This window comes from Silurus meridionalis, chromosome 3, assembly GCF_014805685.1.
Source record: "Silurus meridionalis isolate SWU-2019-XX chromosome 3, ASM1480568v1, whole genome shotgun sequence".
In the NCBI taxonomy this organism is placed as follows: domain Eukaryota; kingdom Metazoa; phylum Chordata; class Actinopteri; order Siluriformes; family Siluridae; genus Silurus; species Silurus meridionalis.
The window spans coordinates 2425537-2452680 of NC_060886.1; the positions used below are offsets into that span (position 1 = coordinate 2425537).

The window sequence follows — 27144 nt, forward strand, 5'->3', positions numbered from 1 at the left end:
ATCCACCATTAGTTTTTTGTTTTCCATACCACTGTGTGTGAACTCTGAAAAATGTGCTTTTTGTGAAAAATCCTAGAGGATCATCAGTAGTTGACTTAATGAATACCCTAAATTAATTTCCACACAAATGTAGTGGATCATCTTCCCAGAAGAGTGGAGCTTATTATAAAAGTGAATGGGGACTAAATGTGGAATGGGATGCATGAAAAATAAGCACATGCCAATCTTATGGTCAAGCGTCCATAAGTCTCTCGGCAGCGGCCACGTAGAGCAGCAGTAGTGCGTTGACACGGTCTTGTTTTTGGCGCCACCTGTCTGTTGTACGTATCAGAGGAGTTCTTTACTCAACGTCGGCTGCGTATTTTTGTGTAAAATGTTAGCCTTCGAAAAACGTTTTTTCTAGTGGAGCACGTTTTTAAAGCTGGCGATAAACACACGGATTTAGTCCGTGGAAAATTTTAAGCTTTTCCACATGCCGTTCACGAGGAACCACTTCACTCCAGAAAATCGGAGTTGGGATTGTAATTTCCAGACATCTGGATTGTGAGTCCTATATTTTTTTTAAACACAATAAACTCAGAATGATGTTGTTCTGAAATTCTTTAAATGAGTGAAATACAGTTAATCTCAACAATACGGTGCTTCTGCACATTAGACTCGGGTTTCGATGGCGCTACTCAAAGACGTCTTCGGCGATTGCATAATTTCAAGTTGTCTCTGGGCTCCGTGGTCGCCTGAACTAAAACGCCACCTGACTTTTACTTCTATAGTGCAGCAAAAGAAGACGTTTATGAGGACCGTCCAAAATCCATTGACGAATGAAGATCTGCCATCTCCGCTTCCATTACAGAGGAAATGTTCCAACGTGTCTTTGATAATTCGACTAAACTAACTAAATTATGTAAAGATGAATGTTTATGTTTTTAATAAATGAATAAAAGAGTGATTAATAATGAGTTTGACTAAAAGACAGGAGGCGGAGATGGAAGCAGCAGAGCTGAAGATTTTGAGATTTTTATTAGGAGTGCGTCATTGAGAAAGTTTGGACATGTTCAGAGGGGGGACATGGGGTATATCAGTAGGAGAATGCTGAGGATGGAGACACCAGGAAGGAGGAAAAGAGGAAGACCAAGGAGGAGGTTGACATGTAAATGACATTTATGGCATTTGGGAGATGCCTTTATCCAGAGTGACGTACAATTATCTTGTTTATTTACCTGAGCAGTCTACAGGTTAAGAGCTTTGCTTAGGACAATGGAAGCTTGGTGGAGCTGGGATTTGAACTCAAGACCTCATAATCCAAACTTTAATATCTTAACCGGTGTCCACTGTAATGTAAGAGTTCTGAGCGAAGAGTGATGGAGATGGTGTTGGAGCTCTGAGAAAACAGTGATGGGGTGGTGGTGTTGGAGCTCTGAGGGAACAGTGAAGCAGCGGAGATGGTGTTGGAACAACGAGTGAATGCAGAGGAATAAATTTGAGTGGTTCAGTATAAATGTAATTTTTGGGTTTTGGCGCTCTCTAGTGGTGGTGATTGAAGTGGTGATGAGGTTCGAGCACTAAGGGAACACTGATGGAGGTGGTGATGGTGCAGGAGCACTGAGGGATTAGTGATAGAGGTGGTATTCATGTTCGAGCACTGAGGGAACAGTGATGGAGGTGGTGATTGTGTTGGAACACCGAGCGAATATTGAGGAATAAATTTAAATGGTGCAGTATAAATGTAATTTGTTGAGTTTTGGCATTCTCTAGTGGTGGTGATGGAGGTGGTAATAGTGTTGTAGCTGTGAGGTAACAGTGATGAGGAGGTGATGGTGTTGGAGCCATGAGGGAACAGTGATGGAGGTTGTGACAGTGTTGGAACCATGAGGGAACAGTGATGGAGGTGGTAATTGTGTTTGAGCACTTAGGAAACAGTGATGGAGGTGGTAATGGTGTTGGAGCACTGAGGGAATAGTGATGGAGGTGGTGATGTTGTTTGAGCACTGAGGGAACAGCGATGAGGTGGTGATGGTGTTGGAGCACTGAGGAAACAGTGATGAGGTGGTGATGGTGTTGGAGCACTGAGGAAACAGTGATGAGGTGGTGATGGTGTTGGAGCACTGAGGGAACAGTGATGAGGTGGTGATGGTGTTGGAGCACTGAGGGAACAGTGATGGAGGTGGTAATGGTGTTGGAGCCATGAGGGAACAGTGATGAAGGTGGTGATGGTGTTAGAGCTCTGAGGGAACAGTGATGGAGGTGGTGATGGTGTTAGAGCTCTGAGGGAACAGTGATGAGGTGGTGATGGTGTTGGAGCACTGAGGGAACAGTGATGGAGGTGGTGATGGTGTTGGAGCTCTGAGGGAACAGTGATGAGGTGGTGATAATGTTGGAGCACTGAGGAACAGTGATGAGGTGGTGATGGTGTTGGAGCACTGAGGAACAGTGATGAGGTGGTGATGGTGTTGGAGCACTGAGGAACAGTGATAGAGGTGGTAATGGTGTTGGAGCCATGAGGGAACAGTGATAGAGGTGGTAATGGTGTTGGAGCCATGAGGGAACAGTGATTGAGATAATGATGGTGTTGGAGTGAATGCTGAGGAATACATTAAAGTTGTGCAGTATAAAAGTAATTAATGGGTTTGGCTAGTTTGGTCTCTAGTGGTGGTTTTAAAAAGTGCAGCTCAGAAGGTCTCAGGTTGTCTCAACCAGTGATTCTGAAATCTCAAGAGATGAAGTCCACACACACACCAGATCTATTTAGAACAGCTTCATACTAATACATAATCCTCAGAACAATGATATAATTTACAATCTCAGTCGAATTCCCTGAAAGCTGTACCACATTTAGATGTTGGTTCTGTAAAGCTTCACATGCACCAATTGCTCTTTTCCATCCCCCTGCAGGTGAAGTCTGTCATTAACCTCCTCTTTGCTGCCTACACCGGAGACGTTTCTGCACTCAGGAGGTATGTTCCCACCATTACACCCCTCCACATCATGCACTGTATGGACAAAAGTATTAAGGCACCTGACCCAAAGAAACAATGCCAGCTCCATGAGATATGGTGCACATGGGTTGGAGTAGAAGATCTCCTGCTATAGAGCTCCTCACTGACTTCAACATCAGTACTTGACTTTACTAACACCCTTGCAGCTGAATAAAATCTCCACAAAAAAATCTAGTTAAACATCTTCCCAGAAGAGTGAAGGTTATTATAAGAGCAAATTGAGACTAAATGTGGAATGAGATGTTCACAAAGAAACTTATGGTCAGATGTAGATAAACTTTTGGCCTTTCAGTGTACTTTACTCCAAATCTATGTGTCTTGATTGTGTGTGTGCTGATCAGCTGTAAAGGACAACCCATGTTCAAGAAACAGCTCATTTGCATATGGTGACGCCCACAAAACTCCATATAAGGTAATGCGGACCGAGAGCTGGGAACATGAAATGACTGACTGGAGTAAAGCCTGATGAGCTGTTACTGTAGAAACGATTATAAAGATTTAAAATGAAGGATTGGACTTTGGATGTGTCCAGGTTTGCCTTATCATCTGTGGACATGGAGCAGAGAGACTACGACTCCAGGACGGCTCTACATGTGGCAGCTGCTGAAGGTAGGTCCTCTCACCTCCACACATCTCACGTCTTTATCTTACATATTTCACATCCATATCCCCAGTCCTTCACTCAAACATCCTTTTCTCATGACTGTGTCTTATATTCCTTTTCACGCTCCTCTAACATCCTTTTCTCATGACTGTGTCTCATATCCCTCTTCCGGTCTTTTAAAATTCTTTTCTCATGATTGTCTCATATCCCTCTCCCGCTCTTCTAACATCCTTTTCTCATGACTGTCTCATATCCCTCTCCCGCTCTTCTAACATCCTTTTCTCATGACTGTCTCATATCCCTCTCCTGCTGTTCTAACATCCTTTTCTCATGTATGTCTCATATCCCTCTTCTGCTTTTCTGACATCCTTTTCTCATGACTGTGTCTCATATCCCTCTCACGCTCTTCTGACATCCTTTCCTCATGACTGTGTCTCATATCCCTCTCACGCTCTTTTACCATTCTTTTCTCATGACTGTCTCATATCCCTCTCCTGCTCTTCTAACATTCTTTTCTCATGACTGTCTCATATCCCTCTCCCGCTCTTCTAACATCCTTTTCTCATGACTGTCTCATATCCCTCTCCTGCTGCTCTAACATCCTTTTCTCATGACTGTTTCATATCCCTCTCATGCTCTTCTGACATCCTTTTCTCATGACTGTCTCATATGAATAAAAAGGGACGCTATGGTAGGAGACCCAGGAGGACACCATTGCCGACACGAAGGCATAAAAACACAAGACTGGAGTTTTCCAAAACTTATGTGATAAAACCACAACCCTTCTGGGAGAAGATACTGTGGACCGATCAGACAAACGTAGAGCTTTTTGTTAAAGGACGTCATGGCAGTGTTTACAGAAAAAGAAAAGAACAGCCCCAAACATGGTGGAGCTTCTAAGATGTTTTGGGGTTTTTGTTTCTGCTCTGCTGCTCCTGGCACTGGAGGCCTTGACTGTGTGAACGCTATCATGAAATCTGTTGATTACCAAAGAATTTTGGGGGCAACGTAGCAGCCAGTGTCAGAAAGCTGCGTCTCCACCAGAGGTCATGTGTCTGTCCTTCTCATGTCTTTTTTATGTCCCTGTCTCATGTCCTCCTGACATCTCACGTCCATTTTTCACTTCCTTTATTCATGTCCATATGTCGACACAACACGTCCCCTGTGTATGTCAAAGTTCAGAAAAACTATAAGGTCAAAAAATGAGTAATGAAGAATAAAATCAAAACGATAGTTAAAATAAAGAAGAGCCTTTAGTTATAGAAGTTTAAGTCTCCTGGGAATCCATCATGAAGCTGGTGAGAAGATGCTGAGAGTGTGAAGCTCCAGCATGAAATAATGTCCAGGAGTGAAGATATAAAATACACTGGATATAATGACATTTTTCTTTCTTGTATCTGTGTGTGTGTGTGTGTGTGTGTGTGTGTGTGTGTGTGTGTGTGTGTGTGTGTGTGTGTCAGGGCATGTGGATGTGGTGCGTTTTCTTCTGGAGGCTTGTAAGGTGAACCCGGTTCCCAAGGACAGGTAAAGCTCAACTCCTGGAACAGTATTGGGACACCTCACGTTTCCACCCATATGAGCTTTTTGTTACTACAAAGTTAAAAGCGCACAATTGTTTAGAACGTCTTTGGATGCAGGAGCATAAAATGTTCCCTTCACTCAAACTAGGAGACCTAATGCTGTTCCAGCATGACAATACTTCTGTGCACAAAGCTCCATGAAGATGTGCTTTACATGTGTAGGAGTGGAAGATCTTTCGGCTACAGATCTCTAAATGAGCACAATTTTCTTAATTTTTTTTTATATAAATAATAGATGAAGCTATAATATACATGACCTGGCAACCCAAAAAAATCACCCATCATGCCATGTGCCAAAGCTACAGTTCTGTGGGGGAAGTGTTATGATCTGGGGATGCTTGAGTAGGTCAGGTCTGGGTTCAGCAATGTAATGTACCCCAAAAAAAGAGTTCAGCAGATATCCTGAATATGAGATTAGATTAGATTCAACTTTATTGTCATTGTGCAAGGTACATGTACAGAGCCGATCAACTGCAGTAATTATATTATTAAATGATATTATTGTAGGTGGGGAAAGACACCACTGGATGAAGCCACACATTTTGGCCATCATGAAGTGGTGACTCTCCTGCAGGAGTTGAGCAGTAAATACCCTCCTGTGAAGAAGATCAGCGCGGACGAGCAGAATGCCACCAAGAACCTGGACGGCATGCTGGAGACTTAAGAGGCGTGAGGTGCACACCAGCAGAGGGCGCTCTCTTTCTCTCTCCACAAAACATACACACACACACACACACACACACACACACACACACACACACACACACACACACACACACACACTGCTGCCCATAGACTGCTTCCTGTGATTCCTGCTCAATGCCTCACGTATCTACAGTATTATCAGCATTATTGTATTCTATCTACAGCACTCACATCTCCATCTCTTTGTCTGTAGATGAAACCTTGTGCGCTCAATAATCCACAATCTGCTCTCGTATAACGAGTGTAAATGATGACCGTGATGTGCTGTGTGGTGAAACAGCGATCACACATCACTGTTCGAATGTGTGAACAGCTAAATGTGCAATAATACAGAGTGTTTGAAGAAAATCTGTGTATGAATTCATAACCTGTATAAAGACAAAACGAGTGATAATGTGGTTTCATCTCTACACTGCCTCACTCCTGAATGTAAAAATGCAGGACAGTCTCTCTATAATATCACAGTAATGCATGGTTTCTCTGTAATTTATATCACAGTAATATATAGTCTCTCTGTAATTTATATCATATAACAGTCTCTCTGTAATTTATATCACAGTAATATATGGTCTCTCTGTAATTTATATCATATAACAGTCTCTCTGTAATTTATATCACAGTAATATATGGTCTCTCTGTAATTTATATCATATAACAGTCTCTCTGTAATTTACATCACAGTGATGTATGGTCTCTGTAATTTATATCACAGTAAAATATGGTCTCTAATTTATATCATAACACAGTCTCTCTGTAATTTGTATCACAGTCATATATGGTCTTTCTGTAAATTATATCATATAACACAGTCTATCTATAATTTATATCACAGTAAAATATGGTCTCTAATTTATATGATATAACACAGTCTCTCTGTAATTTATATTACAGATATATATGGTATCTCTGTAATTTATATCATATAACATAGTCTCTCTGTAATTTATATCACAGTAATATATGGTCTCTCTGTAATTTATATCATATAACACAGTCTCTCTGCAATTTACATCATATAACACAGTCTTTCTGTAATTTATATCACAATAATGTATGGTCTCTCTAATTTATTACACAGTAAAATATGGTCTCTAATTTATATAACAGTCTGTTTGTAATTTATATCACAGTAAAATATGGTCTCTAATTTATATAACATAGTCTCTTTGTAATTTTTATCACAGTAACGTATTGGCTCTCTGTAATTTATTATTTCACAGTAACATACAGTCTCTCTGTAATGTATATCATATAACTTACAGTCTCTGTATTTTATATCGCAGTAATGTATGGTCTCTCTGTAATTTATTATATAAAATGAACAACAAATCTCTCTGTAATTTATTATATCACAGTAACATACAGTCTCTTTGTAAATTTATAATCTCACAATAACGTACAGTGTCTCTGTAAATGTATAATCTCACAGTAACGTACAGTCTCTCTGTAAATGTATAATCTCAAAGTAACGTACAGTCTTTCTGTAAATTTATAATCTCACAGTAACGTACAGTCTTTCTGTAAATGTATAATCTCACAGTAACGCATACAGTCTCTCTGTAATTTATAATCTCACAGTAACGCATAGTCTTTCTGTAAATGTATAATCTCACAGTAACGTTCAGTCTTTCTGTAAATTTATAATCTCACAGTAACGTACAGTCTTTCTGTAAATGTATAATCTCACAGTAACGTACAGTCTCTCTGTAAATTTATAATCTCACAGTAACATACAGTCTTTCTGTAAATGTATAATCTCACAGTAACGTTCAGTCTCTGTAAATTTATAATCTCACAGTAACGTACAGTCTCTCTGTAAATGTATAATCTCAAAGTAACGTACAGTCTTTCTGTAAATTTATAATCTCACAGTAACGTACAGTCTTTCTGTAAATGTATAATCTCACAGTAACGTACAGTCTCTCTGTAAATTTATAATCTCACAGCAACGTACAGTCTCTCTGTAAATGTATATCACAGTAACGTACAGTCTCTCTGTAAATGTATAATCTCACAGTAACGTACAGTCTCTTTGTAAATGTATATCACAGTAACGTACAGTCTCTCTGTAAATTTATAATATCACAATAACGTACAGTCTTTCTGTAAATGTATAATCTCACAGTAACCTACAGTCTCTCTGTTAATTTATAATCTCACAATAACGTACAGTCTCTCTGTAAATTTATAATTTCACAGTAACGTACAGTCTCTCTGTTAATTTATAATCTCACAATAACGTACAGTCTCTCTGTAAATTTATAATCTCACAGTAACGCATACAGTCTCTGTAAATTTATAATCTCACAATAACGTACAGTCTCTCTGTAAATTTATAATCTCACAGCAACGTACAGTCTCTCTGTAAATGTATAATCTCACAGTAACGTACAGTCTCTCTGTAAATGTATATCACAGTAACGTACAGTCTCTCTGTAAATTTATAATATCACAGTAACGTACAGTCTCTGTAAATTTATAATATCACAACGTACAGTCTCTCTGTAAATGTATAATCTCACAGTAACCTACAGTCTCTCTGTTAATTTATAATCTCACAATAACGTACAGTCTCTCTGTAAATTTATAATTTCACAGTAACGTACAGTCTCTCTGTTAATTTATAATCTTACAATAACGTACAGTCTCTCTGTAAATTTATAATTTCACAGTAACGTACAGTCTCTCTGTTAATTTATAATCTTACAATAACGTACAGTCTCTCTGTAAATTTATAATCTCACAGTAACGTACAGTCTCTCTGTAAATGTATAATCTCACAGTAACCTACAGTCTCTCTGTAAATTTATAATCTCACAGTAACGTACAGTCTCTCTGTAATTTAATCTCACAATAACGTACAGTCTCTATGTTAATTTATAATCTCACAATAACGTAGAGTCTCTCTGTAAATTTATAATCTCAAGTCAAGTCAAGTCAAGTTTATTTGTATAGCGCTTTTCACAACAGACATTGTCTCAAAGCAGCTTTACACAAATCAACAGTGAAGGTGAACGGTGTGCATTTGTCCCTGATGAGCAGCCGTGGCGACTGTGGCAAGGAAAAACTCCCTTAGATGTTATGAGGAAGAAACCTTGAGAGGAACCAGACTCAAAAGGGGAACCCATCCTCATCTGAGTGACATCAAGAGTTTGATCATAAATCTTTCAACACTACAGAACACTGGAGAGTGAGAACTAACATGATTACTGGAGTATAAGATTATAATTGATGTTCTTTCTGCAGTCTTATACAGTCTATATGGTTAGTAGCTCCGAGTTTTATGAGCTCAGCATTTGTGATCACCACAGATCCAGCATCAGCTTCTCCATGCCAGAGCCTTTAAACACTCCAGGAGGAGTCTCACAGTAACGTACAGTCTCTCTGTAAATTTATAATCTCACAAAAACGTACAGTCTCTCTGTAAATTTATAATCTCACATTAATGTTTGGTCTCTGTGTAATAGTTTTTAATTATAGTGCATAATCTTTCTACAACGTCTTATCACAACAACGTACAGTAACATCTCACACTAAAGAACAGCCTCGAACTCATATTACTGCAATGTTCAGTCCCACAGTAATGTAGAGTTTCTCTGTGATGTATAATCTCACAGTAACCTACGGTCTCTCTTTAACTCTCTCTGTGTGACTCATATCTTCTCCTTCAATATTAAAATTAAATTTTAATATATATAGTTCGTATCCTGGTCCATCATCTGGTCCATCATCGTCTGTTCCTAAAAAAAATTAATTCTTTTCATTTTCCCCTTTAAAAGTGGACTGAACCAGCAGCAGGTGCAGCAGCAACATTTAAGATTTCTGGCCTCAAACATGTGGCAGGTGTGTGTTATTCCTGCTCTTCTTCTCACTAATATAACTGAAATACGTTGAATAAAATCATAGTAAGTAGTAATTTTCACTTTTCTCCACAGAGGTCAGACTGGAAAATATCCTGGAATGTCTGCTGACCGGTTACAAAGGAGGATTAAAACGATCTCCAGATTAAATCCTTTAAGATTTAAAATGGGAAATGTTTCTATAAATACATCCAGAACTGTGGACTGAAATGCAAGGATTGTTGTCATTGAGTTTCAGCTCACAGTTCTGGATCTATTAACATTTCCTATTTTCAATCTCAAAGGATTTAATAAGCAGGAAGTGGAAAAATTAGGGAGAGATACAGAAACATGGTGGTTCACTTTGACTCTTTGAGGGATTTTATGTAAACGGAATCCTGTATGGCGCCAAGAGCTGCGTGAAGCTGGGTGACATAAACCCAGGGGACGTGACGGTAGCAGAGAAACTACGGGCTAATTTGACTAAAGTGACCCGGATTATCAAAAATACAAACGCACACGTACGCACGCGTTCCCGCATGTCAACCAAACTAGGGACCACCATGAACCAGCAAACTGAGGACCACCATGAACCAGCAAACTGGGGACCACCATGAACCAGCAAACTGGGGACCACCATGAACCAGCAAACTGGGGACCACCATGAACCAGCAAACTGAGGACCACCATTTCTGCCACAATAACAGGTGAATCTTATGTTGTACTATATTTCAACACTGTCTCCATGATTCACTCTTTTGCCTCAGCTTCTTAAAAAACAAAACACTCAAAGGAAAAGAAGCTGCATTTTACCAGCCAATGGAGGAACTTTTTTATAGGGGCAGAATTGAGTTGGTTTCTGACTGAATTCATTTAAATACGTTATTTTTATTGATTTATGCTTCCACTTGTGTTTTAATGTGAACAGCTCCAAGTCTTTATTGAACTGAACTCACTTGAGTTGAGTAATGACTCAAATTCTATTTGCATCTTTAAGCATTTTTCTGTTCACTATACAAAATAAAAATCATCATGGACCATGTATTTAAGCCTCATGTAATAAATGATGGAGGGATTTTTTAAAAAGGGGACAAAAGCATTAACTCTAATTGAACTGGTTCATCCAAAGAGGTGTGTGTGATTGACACAAGCTCTTATTCAGACGGGTTTAGTTTTACGATGGAGCGGTGGAGTAAATTATTACCAGAGCTTCTCAGTGATTTTAGTCCAGACAATGTCAGGAAAGATTACTGAAGTTTGACTGAGATTTCTTCTCCTGGGTGAATTGGCTACTAATGTTCTATTATATAATATTACATTACTCCAGCTACCCTTGTAAAATTAATCACATCCGAACAGGGCTAGAGGACTAATGTCTCATCTTATTCTCTGTCTGTTATTCATTTTCAGCACCACATTATCTGTGTAAAGCCAAAGACATTGTTAAAGGCGCAATACAATTAAAAATGAATTGAATTATGTCGGTGTCGTTCATGAATACAAGCTCCAAAGACTTTCCCTTCATTCTACTTGTTATTTTAATGATACTCGGTGTACCCCAGACAATCACCGAAGTTTAAGATCTTTCTAGAAAAATGTATCCATCTAATGTTAAAACTTGAGAGTAAATGGATGTGTCAGGGTAATGAGTGATGGTGGTGTCGCTTCATTTCTATTTCCCTCCCATTTGTTTGTGTTTCACGCTATACCACATTCACTTCCACATAATATTACATATACAAATGTAAATATTTTGGGCGCTAAATAGATCCAGTGTTAAGTTTTGCCAGAAATGGGATTGTAACCCATGCCTCAATTTGGAGACCAGAATCCACCTTTAATCAGGGGGAAGGTTTGAAGCAACCATTCGGCAGAAGCAGAAGCTACGACTCTAAATACAGTGGATATAAAAGAAAAAAAAGGTTGACACACCCTTATAAAATTGCAGGATTTTTATTTATTTAAAGACAGAAATAAAAACGTCATACTGCTAAATTTTTTAACCAATTCCAACAAACAGAAAATCTTTAATTTGTGGTGATATTTTAAACACAATTCCCACAGCTTGATTTGTGGAAGTCTGAACACCCCTCCCAACTAATACTTTGTGGAAGCACCTATTGTCTTGATGATGTCATCAGGTTATGTAAATAAGTCTCTTTTTACACGGCTCCAGACAAAAACAATGAAGGAGCGATTGGCGCTCATGAGGAAAAACAACAGGTGCCAGATTATATTCAGTGCCACACAAGAATGAACTTTAAAAAATGTAAAACATTCTGCCATCTTTTTACAGCATGACCTGTGGACGAAAGCGATCATATCGGTGGTGTTGAATTTAATTTTCTAGCTTTTTCCATTCACGAGCATTTTTATGCTTTCGACCATCGCCGTGTTTTCTTACAGTCTCTCTTTTTTTCTCATCTCGTGATCAAACCTCAGCCATGAAAACTTATGAATCCAAGAATTTTTTTTTAAATGTCTTTTGGCACTTTTATTTCTGTTTTCACCGACTGACAAAGAGGGTCCTCTGTCGTTCTCCTGCTCTCCAACGCTGGTGCAACCACAGCCTGTGGGAGAGTTGGACAGAAGTGTGGACTGTTTAAAAAAAATTCTGATATTTTTAGTTTCCACATGCTAAAAGGTGAGTTTTGCTTTAACTGTTTACTTTGGCGCTTTAACGACAAATGATGCGACAGGACACACACAAGTCATAACATGCAGATTATTCAGGCATAACGTGTAAATTTATATGATCTCCAGGTGGCGAGCTCGGCAAAAATATTACTCGCAATTTTCTTCTATTTTACTGAAACACTGTTAAAACTTGCACATCTGAACTTTGACCTTTTTTTTAAGGTAATTCCATAAAAATGTCTTCTGAATTATTTTTATCGACAAATGATCACATGTATAACAGTGGTGTTTGTGACGATCCACGCAAGCAAGGACGTATCAAAACAAACTCACCTTGATGTGTTTTCTCCCTTTGGAGAGATCCGTGATCTACGATGCCCCCTGGTGTCCTGGCTGATATCAGGGAACAAACACACAGTATGGCGTGTAAATTCTTCAATTTAAGGTTTGGCTAAGTCACAGCCACTAGCTAGCTCTCCTAATCACATCAGTCACGTGACAAATACAGACTAGCCTTAATACAACAGAAGGAAAGCGTTTTCTGCCCTCTTCTACATCTGTGAGCTCACAGACAGACACGATTGGCTACTGTGCGGCTGTGATTGACAGGGGAAAGACCACAAATGCTGCCCCGCCCACTCTGGGAAATTCTGCTCCACGTGGCATTATCAGGATGAGCTTTTCAGCTGCGCCACTCCGGAGCTGAACTGCAATTTGTTTTTTGATTTCTCTATCTTAAAAAAAAAACAGATCACTCCAAAGACATTCATTTATCCTTTTTTTTTTTTTTAATCAAGTCTTTTTTTGTTCAATGTCCAGAACCATCATTGCATCTATGTGAATTTTTTCAGGATGGTGTCATTGTATTCAACAGAGTCGTTTCCTCTGTCTGAACGCTAACATGTTGGAGTTTTCAGGTCTGTCTCTTTGGCCAAAAGATTCCGGAAGTTCAACAAACAATACTGGAAAATAAATGAATGATTCGGAATGAACAGACAATACAACGATTTCCTGATATTGTTCAGGTTAAAGTAGTTCTACAAAGTTTCTCACTCTCATTTCCTCTTCACCCCTCCGACGAATCTCCAGATGTTCTTTAAGGTTCTCTATTTTGGTTTGCAGGATTCTGGCTTGCATCTTCAGGGAAATGTTCTCGTTCTGCAGCATAGGCTGAGGGCAGGACGTTTATAAAGGACGAAATTATTCACACACCAAATTAAGATCCACTTTCAACAAGTAAGTAGAGCGATCTAGACCAGGCCGAGTGCTTATTTTTTTTGTTTTTGTTTTCATCAAGTAATTTTTGGTTTGTTTTTACATCACAGGTGGAAATCTGCTCACCTGCGTTATCTTGATACCCGTACTGCGAAAATCATGAAATAATTTCAGCAATTGATGCAATACACCTTTCGATGCTTCCAGCTGCTCGTTCAGGAGGGAGTTATTGTGCTTCAGCTCTACACTGTCCTCCAGAGCTTTCCTCTCTTCGTTTCTAGCATCAGCCAGATGGGACTGGAAGATCAAGAATAGAAGAATAGCCTTTATTCGTCACATATACATTACAGCACAGTAAAATTCGTTCTTCACATATCCTAACTTGAGGTCAGAGCGCAGAGTCAGCCATGATATGGCGCCCCTGAAGCAGAGAAGTTCAAGGGCCTTGCTTAAGGGCCCAAGAGTGGCAGCTTGGCGATACCGGGGCTTGAACCCCCGACCTTCCGATCAGTAACCAGAGCACTTTAACCACTTTAACCATTAGCTGATCACATTGAGAAGAAATTGAGAAGAAACACTTACCAAAGCTTCTTCATATTTGACCCAGAGGGTGTAGTAGTTATTCTGGCTTTGCCCCTGCTCCTAAAACACAACCATAAAGTAGAGGTTTCAATTCTATTTTGAGTGTTCGTTATGAGGTTCCTCCACTATTAAGGGCTCTTCCAATGATCTTTTGGAGCAACACACACAAGCTCCTGTAAAGTGCTACAAATAGTTTCTCACCATCGGTTCCTCTTCACCCGTCTCACCAATCTTTAGCTGTTCCTCCAACATGTTCACTTTGATTTGCAGGATTTGGACTTGCTTCCTCAGGGCATTGTTGGCGATCTGCAGTGTCGACTGAGGGCAGGACGTTGATAAAGAACAAAATTATTCACACACCAAATTCATACACACTTTTAACATTAGTACTTTTCTAGTGAAGCCGCTGTTAGAGATCACAGCCTCGAGAACTTCTGTAGGATTGTGGTGAGATTTAGGGCCATCGCTTTGAGGAAACCATGTTCATTTCCCCTCAATGTTTTAATGGTAGGAAAGTGAGCTAGTTCAGACTTGTTCACCTTCAATAACTTGGCACGTGTCTTGCGTTGTTGAGCAAATAATTCCTGCAAGTAATCCAGTGAGCTCTGCAAAGCTTTTTGCTGCTCAATCAGTATGGAGTTATTGTGTTCCAGCTCTGCATTGTCCTCCAGAGCGGTCATCTCTTGGTCCTCAGCATCAGCCAGATGGGACTGAAAGTTGAAACAAATCTCATTCTTCAGCTTCATTTACTCCTACATGCACATTAAAATTTATTGAAGGACATTAATCATAAGAAATGCCAAGGTTTATGTTCAACAACGTTTGAACAGACTACACATTGATACCCAAGACTCATTATTGATACTACACATCGCAAGACTAATCACATTGGAGCTTGATGAGAAGAAACACTTACCACAGCTTCTTCATATTTAACCCAAAGTGTGAAGAAGTCCTTCTGGCTTTGCATTTGCTCCTAAAACACAACCATAATGTAGAAGTTTATGTACTTTTTTTTACAACTATTCTTTTGATGTTCTGTTTTATGCTAGTGGTAGTGGTTATCAGTGAGCCAACCAGTAGGACCCAAATCCAGGACACGAGCATGGTTCAGATAAGAACAGACTTTAAATGAGGAAAAAGGTTGTAAAACTGTCCCAGGAAACATGTGTTGACCCTGGTGTGATTATTGCCTCTAGTCTTTCCTTTGAGGATCATGTAAATCTTTTTTTCCCTATCTACCATCATCCTACTGAACTCCACACTACACTGCTAGAATACTGATGGCTCAATGATACAGGATACTGATTCCACTGCAGTAATCATCATGCAGTATAGATTTCATGTACTGTATATCCCAGATTATCTTCATATCTATATATCATCTGTATATAAACTGTGTATAATGTTTTAAATATTGCTGTACATCGTTCTATTTATCTATCTATCAATCTAGAGGTCTCCCAATGATCATCTGGAGCAACACACACAAGTTCTTGTAAAGAGAACAAATAGTTTCTCACCATCGGTTTCTCTTCACCCGTCGTATGAGTCTTTAGCTGTTCCTCCAACATGTTCACTGTGGTTTGCAGGATTTGGACTTGCTTCCGCATGGCATTGTTCTTGTTCTGCAGTGTAGACTGAGTTGATAAAGGACAAAATTATTCACACACCAAATTCAGACACACTAATAATAGTAGTTTGCAGTGAAGCCAATGTTAGCGCTCACAACCCTTGTGACGTATACACTAAGAGTTTAGGATTGTGGTGAGATTTTTGAGCTGTTCCTCTGAGGAAACCATCTTCATTTCCCTCATAATGTCTTAATGGTTCTATGTTTTTACATTATAGGAGGAAATCCTTCTCGCTTACTTTTGCTGAATTGACATGCATCTTGCGTTCTTGAGCGAATAAATCCCGCAAGTGATCCACTGAGTTTTGCAATACTTTCTGCTGATCCATCAGGACGGAGTTACTGTTCCTCAGTATGGCATTGTTCTCCAGAGCTTCTCTCTCCCTGTCGTTAGCATCAGCCAGTTGGAACTGGAAGTTTAAACAAATCTCATTCATAAGCTTCATTTACTTCTACATGCACATTCAACATTTTAAGGGCATCAATCCAAAGCCAAAGAGCTTATGTACTACGATGTTAGAACAGACTACACCCTGAAACTTTGTCAATTTTGTAAAATATACAGTATTAATACAGAACTACATGCCAGACATCACACATTGGCGCTTGATGAGAGAAAACACTTACCACAGCTTCTTTATATTTAACCCAGAGGCTGTAGTAGTCACTCTGGCTTTGCCTCTGCTCCTAAAACACAACCATACAGTAGAAGAGGTTTTGATTCTGGTTTGTTTTGCGCTGAGTGTCGATTAGGATTTTCCTCCACATTAAAAGGTCTCCCAGTCATCCCACTGGAGCAACAGACACACACAGGTTCCTGTATAGAGCGACAAATTTCCTCACCATCAGTTCCTTTTCACTCGTCCTACAAGTCTTTAGCTGTTCCTCAAGGTCCTCCACTTTTGTTTGCCAGGTTCCGACTTGATTCTTCAACTCATGGTTCTCGTTCTGCAGTGTACACTGAGTGCAGGAGGTTGATAAAGGACAAAATTATTCTCTAACCAACTTCAGACACACTTTTAACATTAGTGCTTTGTAGTGAAGCCACTGTTCACAGTCTCAAGATGTATACAGTAAGAGCTAATAAGCTTTCTCACGATTGTGGTGAGCTGTTTGGGCCATTCCTCTGAGGAAACCATCTTTATTTTCCTCATAATGCTTTGATAGGATCCATGTTAGTAGAGCGGCTTACCTTTGCTTTCTTGATGCACAGATTGTGTCGGTTATAAAGTAATTTCCGCATGTACTTCGCTGAGCTGTGCAATGCTGCCCGCTGCTCGATCAGGACAGAGTTATTGTGCCTCAGCTCTGCATTAACTTCCTTAGCTTTCTTTTCTTGGTACTTGGCATCAGCCAAATAGGACTGTAAGTTAAAACATATCTCATGAGCTTCATTTCCTTCTACAGATCATAAGATTAACCAAAAGGCTTACATACTACAACTTCTGAACAGAATACGCCCTGATACCTCGTCCATTTAAAAAAAAAAGACTCATTAATACTACACAGTGGACATCACAAGCCCGTGTGAAAAAGTGTTTGCCCTCGCCCTGATTTCCTATTTCTGTGGAGGAATTTTGCCCAGTGGTGCATGAAGGTGGTTCATGCTTGAAAGCCCTCCAATGTGACTGAATTATAACAATTCTGCATAGATGAGTGGACCAAAATTCCTCCACAGCGCTGTAACACACTCACTGCAAGTTATCCCAAACGCTTGATTGCAGTTGTTGGTGCTAAGGGCGGCCCAACCAGTTATGTTTAGGGGGCAAACACTTTTTCACACAGGGCCATGTAGTTTTGGATTTAGTTTTTCTCTTAATAATGAAAGAACCTTCATTTAAATAAACGGCATGTTGTCTTCACTCGTGTTCTCTTTCACTAATATTTAAATTAGTTTGATGATCTGAAACACTTTTTCACACCATTGTAGCTCCATCACAGTGTGCTACAACATCTCCATGGAAAGCTCTGCAAGGATGATCAAAACCGCCCAACGCATCACTGGCACTCACCTACCTGCCACTGAGCTCCTTCACCACTGTAAATGTCTGTGCAGAGCTTACATCATCATCACAGACTCCTCACATACCAGCCACAACCTGTTCAACCTCCTTCCATCCAGAAGGAGGTACAGGAACATACATGCATGTTTTTTGGAAACCATGGACGCAACATCCTCCACGCAAAAGTGAAGAGAAACCAGCTGGCTTGTTATCAGTGCTCAGGTTCAAAAGTTCTATCTACCTTCACCTTCACCCTACTGAGATCCACACTACACTGATAGGACACTGATGTCTCATTGATACTTTACTGAGTAATCATCATGCAGTTCTGCTCCACTTTGTACATTCTGTACCTCTGTAACACTTACCAAAGCTTCTTCATATTTTAACCACAGTTTCACGTAGTCTTTCTGGATCTTCATCTGCTCCTAAAACACAAACATACAGAAGAGCAGTGTGCAAACTTGGGGCTTCCTGTCTACAATTCAGATATTCCCTTTCCTTTATATTGTAATTATCCATAATCAGATCAATTGATAAGAGTTTTGTGTAACCCGAGGCTTTTCACTCACTTTGCTTTTCGTTTCCAACTCCTTCATCACCTCAGTGAGTCTTTCCTCCAAAGATCTCTCTCTGTCCTCCAACTCCGTCAGAATGCACTGAGAAAAAAAAGGGTTCATTGGGTTAGGGTGGTGTGACATTGTGCTGTGGCAAACTTTCTTGGGAAAAGTCAAATGAGTTGGACATTATGGTGTCTTAATTGCTATGAATGATCTTTAAACAATTATAAAGGCAGTTCTTATGAATCTACAGACAAAGACACACTGATCAGGAATACATTACGACAGTGGTAGCGGCGAGGGTCAGTAAATCCTTCTCTGCTGCCTGAACACTATCAGAAGCACTGACCTACATTTACAACCTTAATTTTAATATTTGTTCTATAAGATTGGATTAATTTATTCCCATCAGTTTATTCTCTTCATGTCGTAGAGTCTCTGCTTCCAGTACGTGTATGTGGACGATAGATTTTTTTCGTCCAATCAGATTTCAGCCTCTATGTGCTGCCATGTCAATCTGCCCAGAACCTTCAGAATCAGTACTGCTGGACTTTTACCATGGTTTTCTTACGAAATAGCTCTGTTTCTTTAACCAATCAGATTTGATAATCGCCTCACAGGGCAGCTCGCTGGCCCACAATAGCATCAGCATTTTTCCGTCCTCTGATTGGTTGGTCAGAGGGAAACTGTTACAGCCGAGTTCGACTGGTGAAACACGTGTGTAGCTCCGCACACGTTAATACATCTGAGATAGACTTTTTTATGCCTACGGAGGAAAAGAAATTGATTTGATCTCAGACATTCTTACAAATACATTCTGAAGAAAAGCGAGACATGGTGAGGGGGTCGTCCAACCCTGAAGCTAGCTAGCGTGTCTCAGCCCAGGAAAGGGTTCAACACTTCCAGACCAGTGAATACGAGCGGTACCACTGGATTACAGCCTCTGAGGGGCGCTGCACATTATGAGTCTGTGTCTCTGGTGAGTAGGTTGTATTTTATTTCCAGATGTTGTAGGAGGTTTGGAGTCTTAACTGGGTTTCTTGCTTTAGTAAAATGGTTTTTAGACTCCATATGTGAAATGTCTCTCTGTAATGCCACGTGTTGTTATATTGCGTTTTTCTATAGTATTGATGGTTTCTTTAATTGCGACGTGATAGTGGTGGTATTAAGGGGTGGATTAAGTCAGGTACGTCCTCGCTGAAGACCCAGGAACCAAATGCACGACTTGCCACTGGATTATGACCACCTGCCTAATGTTGTGTTGGTCCCCATTTTCCTGCTAAAAAAGTCCTGACCTATCGAGTATAACAGCATGAACTTCCTCAGCAGTTTGAGCTACAGGAGCTCGTCTGTTGGATCGGACCAGCCTTTACTGCCCATGGAGCACTTTTGATAGATTCTGACCACTGCAGACCAGGAACATCTCACAAGAGCTGCAGTTTTGAAGATGTTCTGACCCAGTCGTCTAGACGTCAAAATTTCTCAAACTCGCTCAAATCCTTACGCCCATTTTTCCTGCTTCTGACATCAACTTTGAGGACCAAATGTTTACCTGCTGCCTAATAAATAAATCCACCCACTAACAGGTGCCATGATGAAGAGATAATGTTATGCCTGATCAGTGTATTTTAGGATATTAATGAGGATCAATTAATTTGGCAGACATTAAAGATCATGATATGAAACGTGGCTCCATGGATGATCCTTTAAAGACTGGAACAGTGCTGGAAGGCTTAGAGGTCATGACAGGGTTGCCAGGTGTTGCAAAAACTTATGTTTTGCTGCTTGGTGAAATATATGCACTTAATCTGAGTTACCCAAAGAGTTTAGGAACATGTTTTTATTTTTCCAAACAGTTTTACTGGAGCCTTCACTGTTATTTTTCAAACAATTACAATTCAAAATATGTTTGAAAAAGGCATGTTTTGTGCAGTGCATTGGGAACTCGGTACATTCTTAGTGTGCACTCACTTCTCTTTTATTCTTAGACAGTCAGAAGACAGACAGAAGGGTTGCAAGGGTCGAAAAAAGCAGTACTGTATTATATATTTGGTTTCAGACTTTCATTTTTACAGTTTTATTGCAATCGAAAAAAGAAAACAAAAATGTTTACTTTTGTACGGGTTTTTGAAAAACCCGTAAAGTTTAATTCATGTGTTTACTATAATATTGTAACCTGTCTGATCAAAATAAAATAAACTGCTTAAAAAAATCTTTTGTTTTGTACTAATGTATTGTATAGTGCTGATTTGTATTCAATAGTTCTAGATCTAAATTCAAATATTCAGTTGGTGCAACTCAAATAATGTCTTTTTTTCAATGTAAAAGAAATAAAATGTTGTCTTAACTGGAATTTACACGGTAGATTCAATTGGTGTTTCGATCTTTTTGTAACTAAATGTTGAGGGAACTCATATTGATGTACATAATAACAAAAGGATTTGTTGATTATTTAACATAAAAATTTGAATGAGTTGAATTTTCTTTAAAAATGTGATGCAAAAATGGCACAAATGAATTTAAAGTAAATCCAAAAACATCTTTTTTTTTTTTCCAGAACCTGAAAAAACTCTTAAGGAGCTCAGGACAACAAACTGTATGATTTGTTACAGCAGTTCTGGCTTTATTTTTATTTAAAAAAAAAGAAAAAAGAAAAGAAAATCGATCGCCTTTATTACCTTGTCCTTCTCCTGAAGCACCTCCGTCTTATTCTTCTCCAGGAGGATGTTGTGATCCTGTGGCTCTCGATCACACTCCTGAAATGTGAAGAAGACAAACTTTAGAGATGAAAACAGATTGACGTGTGTGTGTGTGTGTGTGTGTGTGTGATCTTTTTAGTTTCTTTTATAACTCCTCATTCTGCTCTTATTCATTATTTATTTCATTAAATTAATTATTAATCAATAATTGACCACACTGAGAGCTCCAGGTGTGTGTTTAAAAACTGTCGATTCTCTTTTACCTGGTTTGTCTGACTTTTTTGGCCAGTCTCACAAAGGAGATGATCCGTTTCGGTCAATGGCTCCATCGACCCGATCACAGGCTGCTCATCGACTTGTCAATGTGCTGTACAGCGACAAGGTGAAGCTTCAGGACTCAAACTGGGCCATTTCTACCATTATGCGCGTTCCCGGGGTTCCAGCTGTGAGGTCACACAGAGCGCGTTCCCGTGACGCAGCGCTCTGGTTCTGGTCCGAAAGCGGACACGCGCAACTTTCAGCCGCTTCACTCGCGCACGAACCGCGCATGCGTAGTAACTGATGAACCGCTAGGAATGAATCCATAAACTCCATCAGTTTACTAATTAATGTTAAATCACAAATAATCTTTGTTAAAGAAAATAAACATGGGTAAAAACATCAAAGAGGAGATATATATATTTTTTAAGATAATTAAGATATATTATTTACAAATATGATGATTAAAGTTCTATTAAAATGAAAGCTGAAGTTCATGTAAATGTTTATAATAGTCCACTTAATAGTAAAAGAAAAATGTATAAAACTGCAAATCTGTTTAAATAAAAGACAACCGTGAACAACTTCATAAATTATGATTTTCATTGCAATAAATGTTTGTGAGGATTTATAAATCTTTTAGAAAGATTTGAAAATATATGAAATTATACATGTACAACAACAACATAGTTCTAATGGTGTTATCATCATATAAATACCGTCATATGATTGGTTTCTATTCATATCAGTGGCTGTGTTTCACACATTTAAGTCAAGTTTATTTCTATAGCGCTTTTCACAACAGACATTGTCTCAAAGCAGCTTTACAGAAATCAACAGTGAAGGTGAACAGTGTGTATTTATCCCTGATGAGCAGCCGTGGTGACTGTGGTGAAGGAAAAACTCCCTTAAATGTTATGAGGAAGAAATCTTGAAAGGAACCAGACTCAGAAGTGGAACCCATCCTCATTTGGGTGACATCAAGAGTTTGATCATAAATCTTTCAACACTACAGAACACTGGAGAGTGAGAACTAACATGAGTACTGGAGTATAAGATTATAAGTAATGTTCTTTTTGCAGTCTTATACAGTCATTATGGTTATAAAACTAGGAGCTACTGAGCTCAACATTTGTGATCATCACAGATCCAGCATCAGCTTCTCCATGCCAGAGCCTTTAACACTCCAGGAGGTCCAATGTCAAAACTCCACACATGTAGTGGGATCCAATTGACACTGGTACGTCTCTGGGTGGTTCGGGATGTTTGCGAGTTCGGCGTCTACTTCCTCAAAGGTCCATAATTTAGTATCCATTTAGTATCAGGGGGACATGTGCAGAGGAGGGACATGGGGTATTTCAGTAGGAGAAGATGGAGGCACCAGGAGGGAGGAAAAGAGGAAGACCAAGGAGGAGGTTTATGGATGTGGTGAGGGAACACTGTAAAATCCGATTAGTTAACCTTAATTGAAAAAAGCATGCAAACCGGTTGCACTTAAAATAATAAGTACAGTAAAATAGGGTATTGAGTCTCCTAGTAACTAATGCTTACAAAGTAGAATATACTTATAGCCAAGCTACTGTAACTAAGAGTAACCAGTACAAAAAACTTGGCAATTTGCTTAATGTGCACTATTGGGTAAGTATAGACTACTCAGAACTACCAGTAACTTGCATCATGTAAACTTTACTGTTGTGTGTATTTTAAATAACACAATTATGAAAGTTAAGCTAACTGAAGTACACATTTCCTGTATATGAGATTTTCTAGTTGTATCTACTTTAAGAGCAGTCAGATTTACTTCATAAAAGCATGCAAACTGCACAATATATCCATTTTAATGCAACAGTAAATAAAGGCCTAGTTTTAGCTTTAAATAATAACATTCAGTAAAACATTACATTAAATAATAAATAATTTTTAAATCTCTTAAAACAATCAGGAATGTGGCCTGTAACAAACGTAAAAATAAAAACGTTTTGTTTTAAAGAAGTGCCATAATCACTTAGCATACAATAGCAACTGGCACTGCTCTCATACACATAAGCAACGTAGTGCCAAACCATTACTAGCCATAACCATCACTCAGTCAATCAAATGCACTTTTGGTGATGTTTTTAACCGAACCCATTCGTCACCAGCTTTTAAAAACCTCTATGTAACTGCAGCGATTGTTTTTTGCTTTCAACACAATAATAGCAAAAACAAAAAATCATTTTAAAGTAGTGCAATAATGACTTAACAATAGCAACAATATCAGCTAGCACTACTACTACTCTTCATCTAACTCTTCAATAATTTCACTTACTCAACAGGAGATTTTTTAGAGTTTGGAGTCTTGGGTGGAGTTTGTTCTCTTCCAGCCTATGCATCACTCTCTGGATGAAGTTTAACGTGTTTCTCATGGCCCTTGGGTATTCAAGGTGGAGAGCATAAGACAGACCAAACAAAAGGCAAAATGCTTGTGGTGAGATTGTCCATCACAAAACCTCCTTCCAGAATGATGGCAGTTGGAAGTGGGTTTAAGTGGAGATGACTTGAAAACACAGGTGCATCTTCGCTGATAAACAGTCAGCAAGCCAACAGTCACCTGTGCCCAGCCCTTATCATCGTTTGAGTCCTGCATGACACAAAAACTCCATTACAACAGTGAAATATTATCTGTCCTGCCTACACAGTCTTCAAGTCCTGTTCATTAGTTTATCATTTATTTCACGGTTTCTTTTGTTTAACAAATGTGTTACGTTTTACATTTCGGCTGTCATCTGCAGCATTCATCAGAAGCATCACCTGAGTGCTGTGATCATCACCTGTGTTTTTCTGGTGTGGCCTGCCTGTTGGACCGGACAGATCCAACAGCCTGACCATGACAAAAACAAACAGTGGAATCATTCTACACAAACATGCATTTTCCTGCATCAACACATGGGCCATGGATCATTTTTACTCTACACAAAAAGATTCCTGCTGCCAATCTTCCACACCTGTCAGCTAGCTGGATTGAACTCAGTTCATTCTTGCTGTGAGTGATCAGAACTACCCAATGTTCCACTGTGCTCCCTTCTGGTACCGAACTCGCAGGGACATATTCAATCTTCTTATTTGTCTGTAACTGTGTAAGAACTTACAAAGGCAGAGTTGTAGAAGTTACTCGGATCGTCACCAAGTAGTATTGGGAGACCTCTGAGAACAAGGGGACGTAGTGCTGTCACATCTGGCTTCTAATGGAAAGAACAAATTAAGTACAGGATAATACAATATTCAACGTTACAATATGAACACAAAAGTGTACATGAAAAGAGTTTTATCTAAATGTTTTTGTCAGTGGAGAGAAGTCATCTCCAAATCTATTACACAGTTTATCAGGAACAAAGAACCTAGTGTTAAAACTGCAAGTTGCCATTTCTTAAAATACAGTATTTATGCTTGTTTAACAAAAAAATGACATTAAGAACACTTTAGAAGACGTACGCCTGAATCAACCTGCTGCACAATTTCAGCTATTTTTTCTCCAACACTTCCTTTCTTGGACTTGGTGTGAAGCAGTCCAACGCATCAAAAACAACGTTTTCTAGATTTGTGGTGGCAATCCTGTTGAACTCTGCATATACCTGCAATGCACAGCAAATACACTAAAAACATGTGACTAGACCGGCATTAATTATTGGTGTAAACAAAAAATTGTGTGTAAGTTCTTACTTGTCTTTCTGAAAAAAGGACAGGCCACCGCTCCTTCAGGGTTTTCACTAGCGGTTCGGTCTCCACAATCTCCCGTCTCCGCAGTGGGAAGGTCTGATCCATCTTTGAAGTAATAACAGTTCCAGTGCGATAGTTTCCCATTTTGTACATCAAGCTGTTCTTCAGCCAGAGCACCCATCTGGTGAGCCTGGTTCCCTCAGACAGGGATGTTTTTTTTATGAGTGCTAATGCCACAGAACGGCATCGTTCTTCATTTGGATAGGTATCAAATTTGTAGATCTCCTCAGCAAGTTTCTCCAAAATACCATGCTTCATGTCTCTTGGTAAGTTCAGGTAAGTACAGTCTCGTAAAAACAGAAGATGTGCCTGTCTCAGTCGGAATTCCACATCAACTGGGAAATTTGGAATGTCAAAAAAATTCTGGCCATAGCCCTTGTCTTTTTGTTGAGCTTGGTGTCAACAGAAACTCTAAATCATCTGAGGAGACTTCAGATAGACTGGGGGTAGAGGTAGGTATCAGTGTCAGTGTCACCAATGGTATGACATTGACAGTAGCTTTTGTAGGTGGCAAATCTTGTACATCATCAAGGTTACAGAGGGAATTATCAAAGTCAGGACCTTCATTCATGAGAGAAAAATCATCCTCGAGTTTGCATTTTTCTTTATCTCAAGTTCTTCAACTGTTTCTGGTCTCCCATCTAGTGAGACTTTATGTATATCGTGTTCATTTACAACTATTCTTAGTTTATAGCTTCCCATGGTGCTATAAAGAGCAGACATGACTTTAGTGCCAATTTCACATGCAGTCATTCATCATAATATATAACGCTTCAGTATCACATACACATTGCCCTTTACTTGATAGGAGAATAAGGATCGTTTAGATCAGAAAAATTAGTGACTGTGAGAAACCTTGCCCCACTGAAGCACAACTCATAAGCATGCAAGTGTTCAACATACCATAAAGTCAAAATCCTACAGACCAACAGGATTTCTGTATTAATAACAGCAATATGTGCTATTTGCTGGAACTCTGGGAGACCTGAACAAGTTCCAACTGAAATGATCATATCTGCACTGTATTTTACACCATCAACACAAGCAGATGATGCAACCAATACCGCACTTTGTCTGGCATTATGCTGATGAAGGGAGTTTTAAACATTTTCAGGGAAAGATGAAATCATAACTGACCTCAATTTCCAAAGAAGGATTGAAGAGTGATGATGAATCCAAATGGAAGGCCATTATTTTCTGGTGACTTAAAAACTGTGCTTCCCTTCTAAACGCATTGTCCACACGTCTACTAGTGGGCCGAAGATTTTTATCATTTGAGGGTAGTGTTCAATAAAATGATGTTTTGGACAAAGTTTGTAGGTTGGAACGGTTTGCTGCAGTAACTCTCTATGTTCTGAGATTTTGCATTCCAGGAAGTGTATTAACTCATCAGTAAAGTGTGATGACATCACTATCTCTAGAATATCTTTTAGAAGCATTAGTATCTCCCATGCTTGGTCTCCCTCCGGGATATAGAGTCCTATAATCATCAATGGAAGGAGCCTCAGGAGAGACCAGTGTTATCAGAAAATGTGTAAGGAATCTGCTTAATAGCCTTATTCAGAGAGTCCAAAGAAATATACTGCTTGGTAAACAAATCCTGAAGACACAGTGACTTGAGTTCTGCTGGCACAATACCCTCTAAAAAGTCATGCAGGATGTCAGGTGGAAACCCATTGACCACATGAAAGTGTCTCAGATTTTTACTGAATGGACACCCTCTTTTAACACCATGATGTCTGGCCATAGCAGGGTCATGTACAACATCTTGTACATGTGTCATGATTCTCGCTTGTCCTTAAATGGAGTAGACCTGATCTGACCTCTTTATCCTGTATCTCATCTCGTTTACACATTCAAAACCGACAGAAGTGATCGGCTGCAAAACTCTCCTGGAATCCTGCCACAGAGTGAGCCCCCCAAGTTGTCTGCTGCTACATACAACGCGGTGCCTTTAGCACTTTCTGCTAGTCGTTCAACATAAACACCATGTTCCTCTAGGGTTGCAAGATCCTGAATGAGTGGATGAAGGATTTCTGCATAGCCATGTTCCTTTGCAGTATTACCCTTACACAAAAGT

The 27144-nt window shown here is 39.3% G+C and overlaps 2 protein-coding genes across 3 annotated transcripts in view; one reads left to right on the forward strand and one right to left on the reverse strand.

The window, feature by feature from the left end:
- glsb (glutaminase b) overlaps positions 1–6623 on the forward strand; it is a 47028-nt gene extending 40405 nt beyond the window's left edge. Inside the window, 4 exon segments of the mRNA XM_046845971.1 lie at positions 2890–2951; positions 3526–3602; positions 5058–5121; positions 5685–6623. Coding sequence (XP_046701927.1) covers positions 2890–2951; positions 3526–3602; positions 5058–5121; positions 5685–5841 — 360 coding nt within the window. The 3' untranslated portion in view covers positions 5842–6623.
- A 5035-nt stretch (positions 6624–11658) lies between these two features.
- LOC124383086 (myosin-9-like) lies at positions 11659–21553 on the reverse strand. 2 transcript variants are annotated; one of them, XM_046845462.1, is made up of 17 exons: positions 21314–21553; positions 21030–21107; positions 18364–18450; positions 18160–18219; positions 16981–17151; positions 16632–16748; positions 16416–16475; positions 16028–16198; positions 15679–15795; positions 15072–15131; positions 14695–14865; positions 14357–14473; positions 14156–14215; positions 13700–13870; positions 13412–13528; positions 12692–12751; positions 11659–12291 (listed from the first exon to the last, which is right to left on the reverse strand). In XM_046845462.1, the coding sequence occupies exons 1-16, from the start codon at positions 21377–21379 to the stop codon at positions 12728–12730; spliced, it is 1647 nt and encodes a 548-aa protein (XP_046701418.1). In that variant the 5' UTR covers positions 21380–21553; the 3' UTR covers positions 11659–12291; positions 12692–12727. The 2 variants fall into 2 exon arrangements, with proteins under 2 accessions (XP_046701418.1, XP_046701417.1); XM_046845461.1 differs by lacking the exons at positions 11659–12291; positions 12692–12751 and adding an exon at positions 13128–13320 and having other exon boundaries at positions 21314–21552.
- Positions 21554–27144: the final 5591 nt, after the last annotated feature.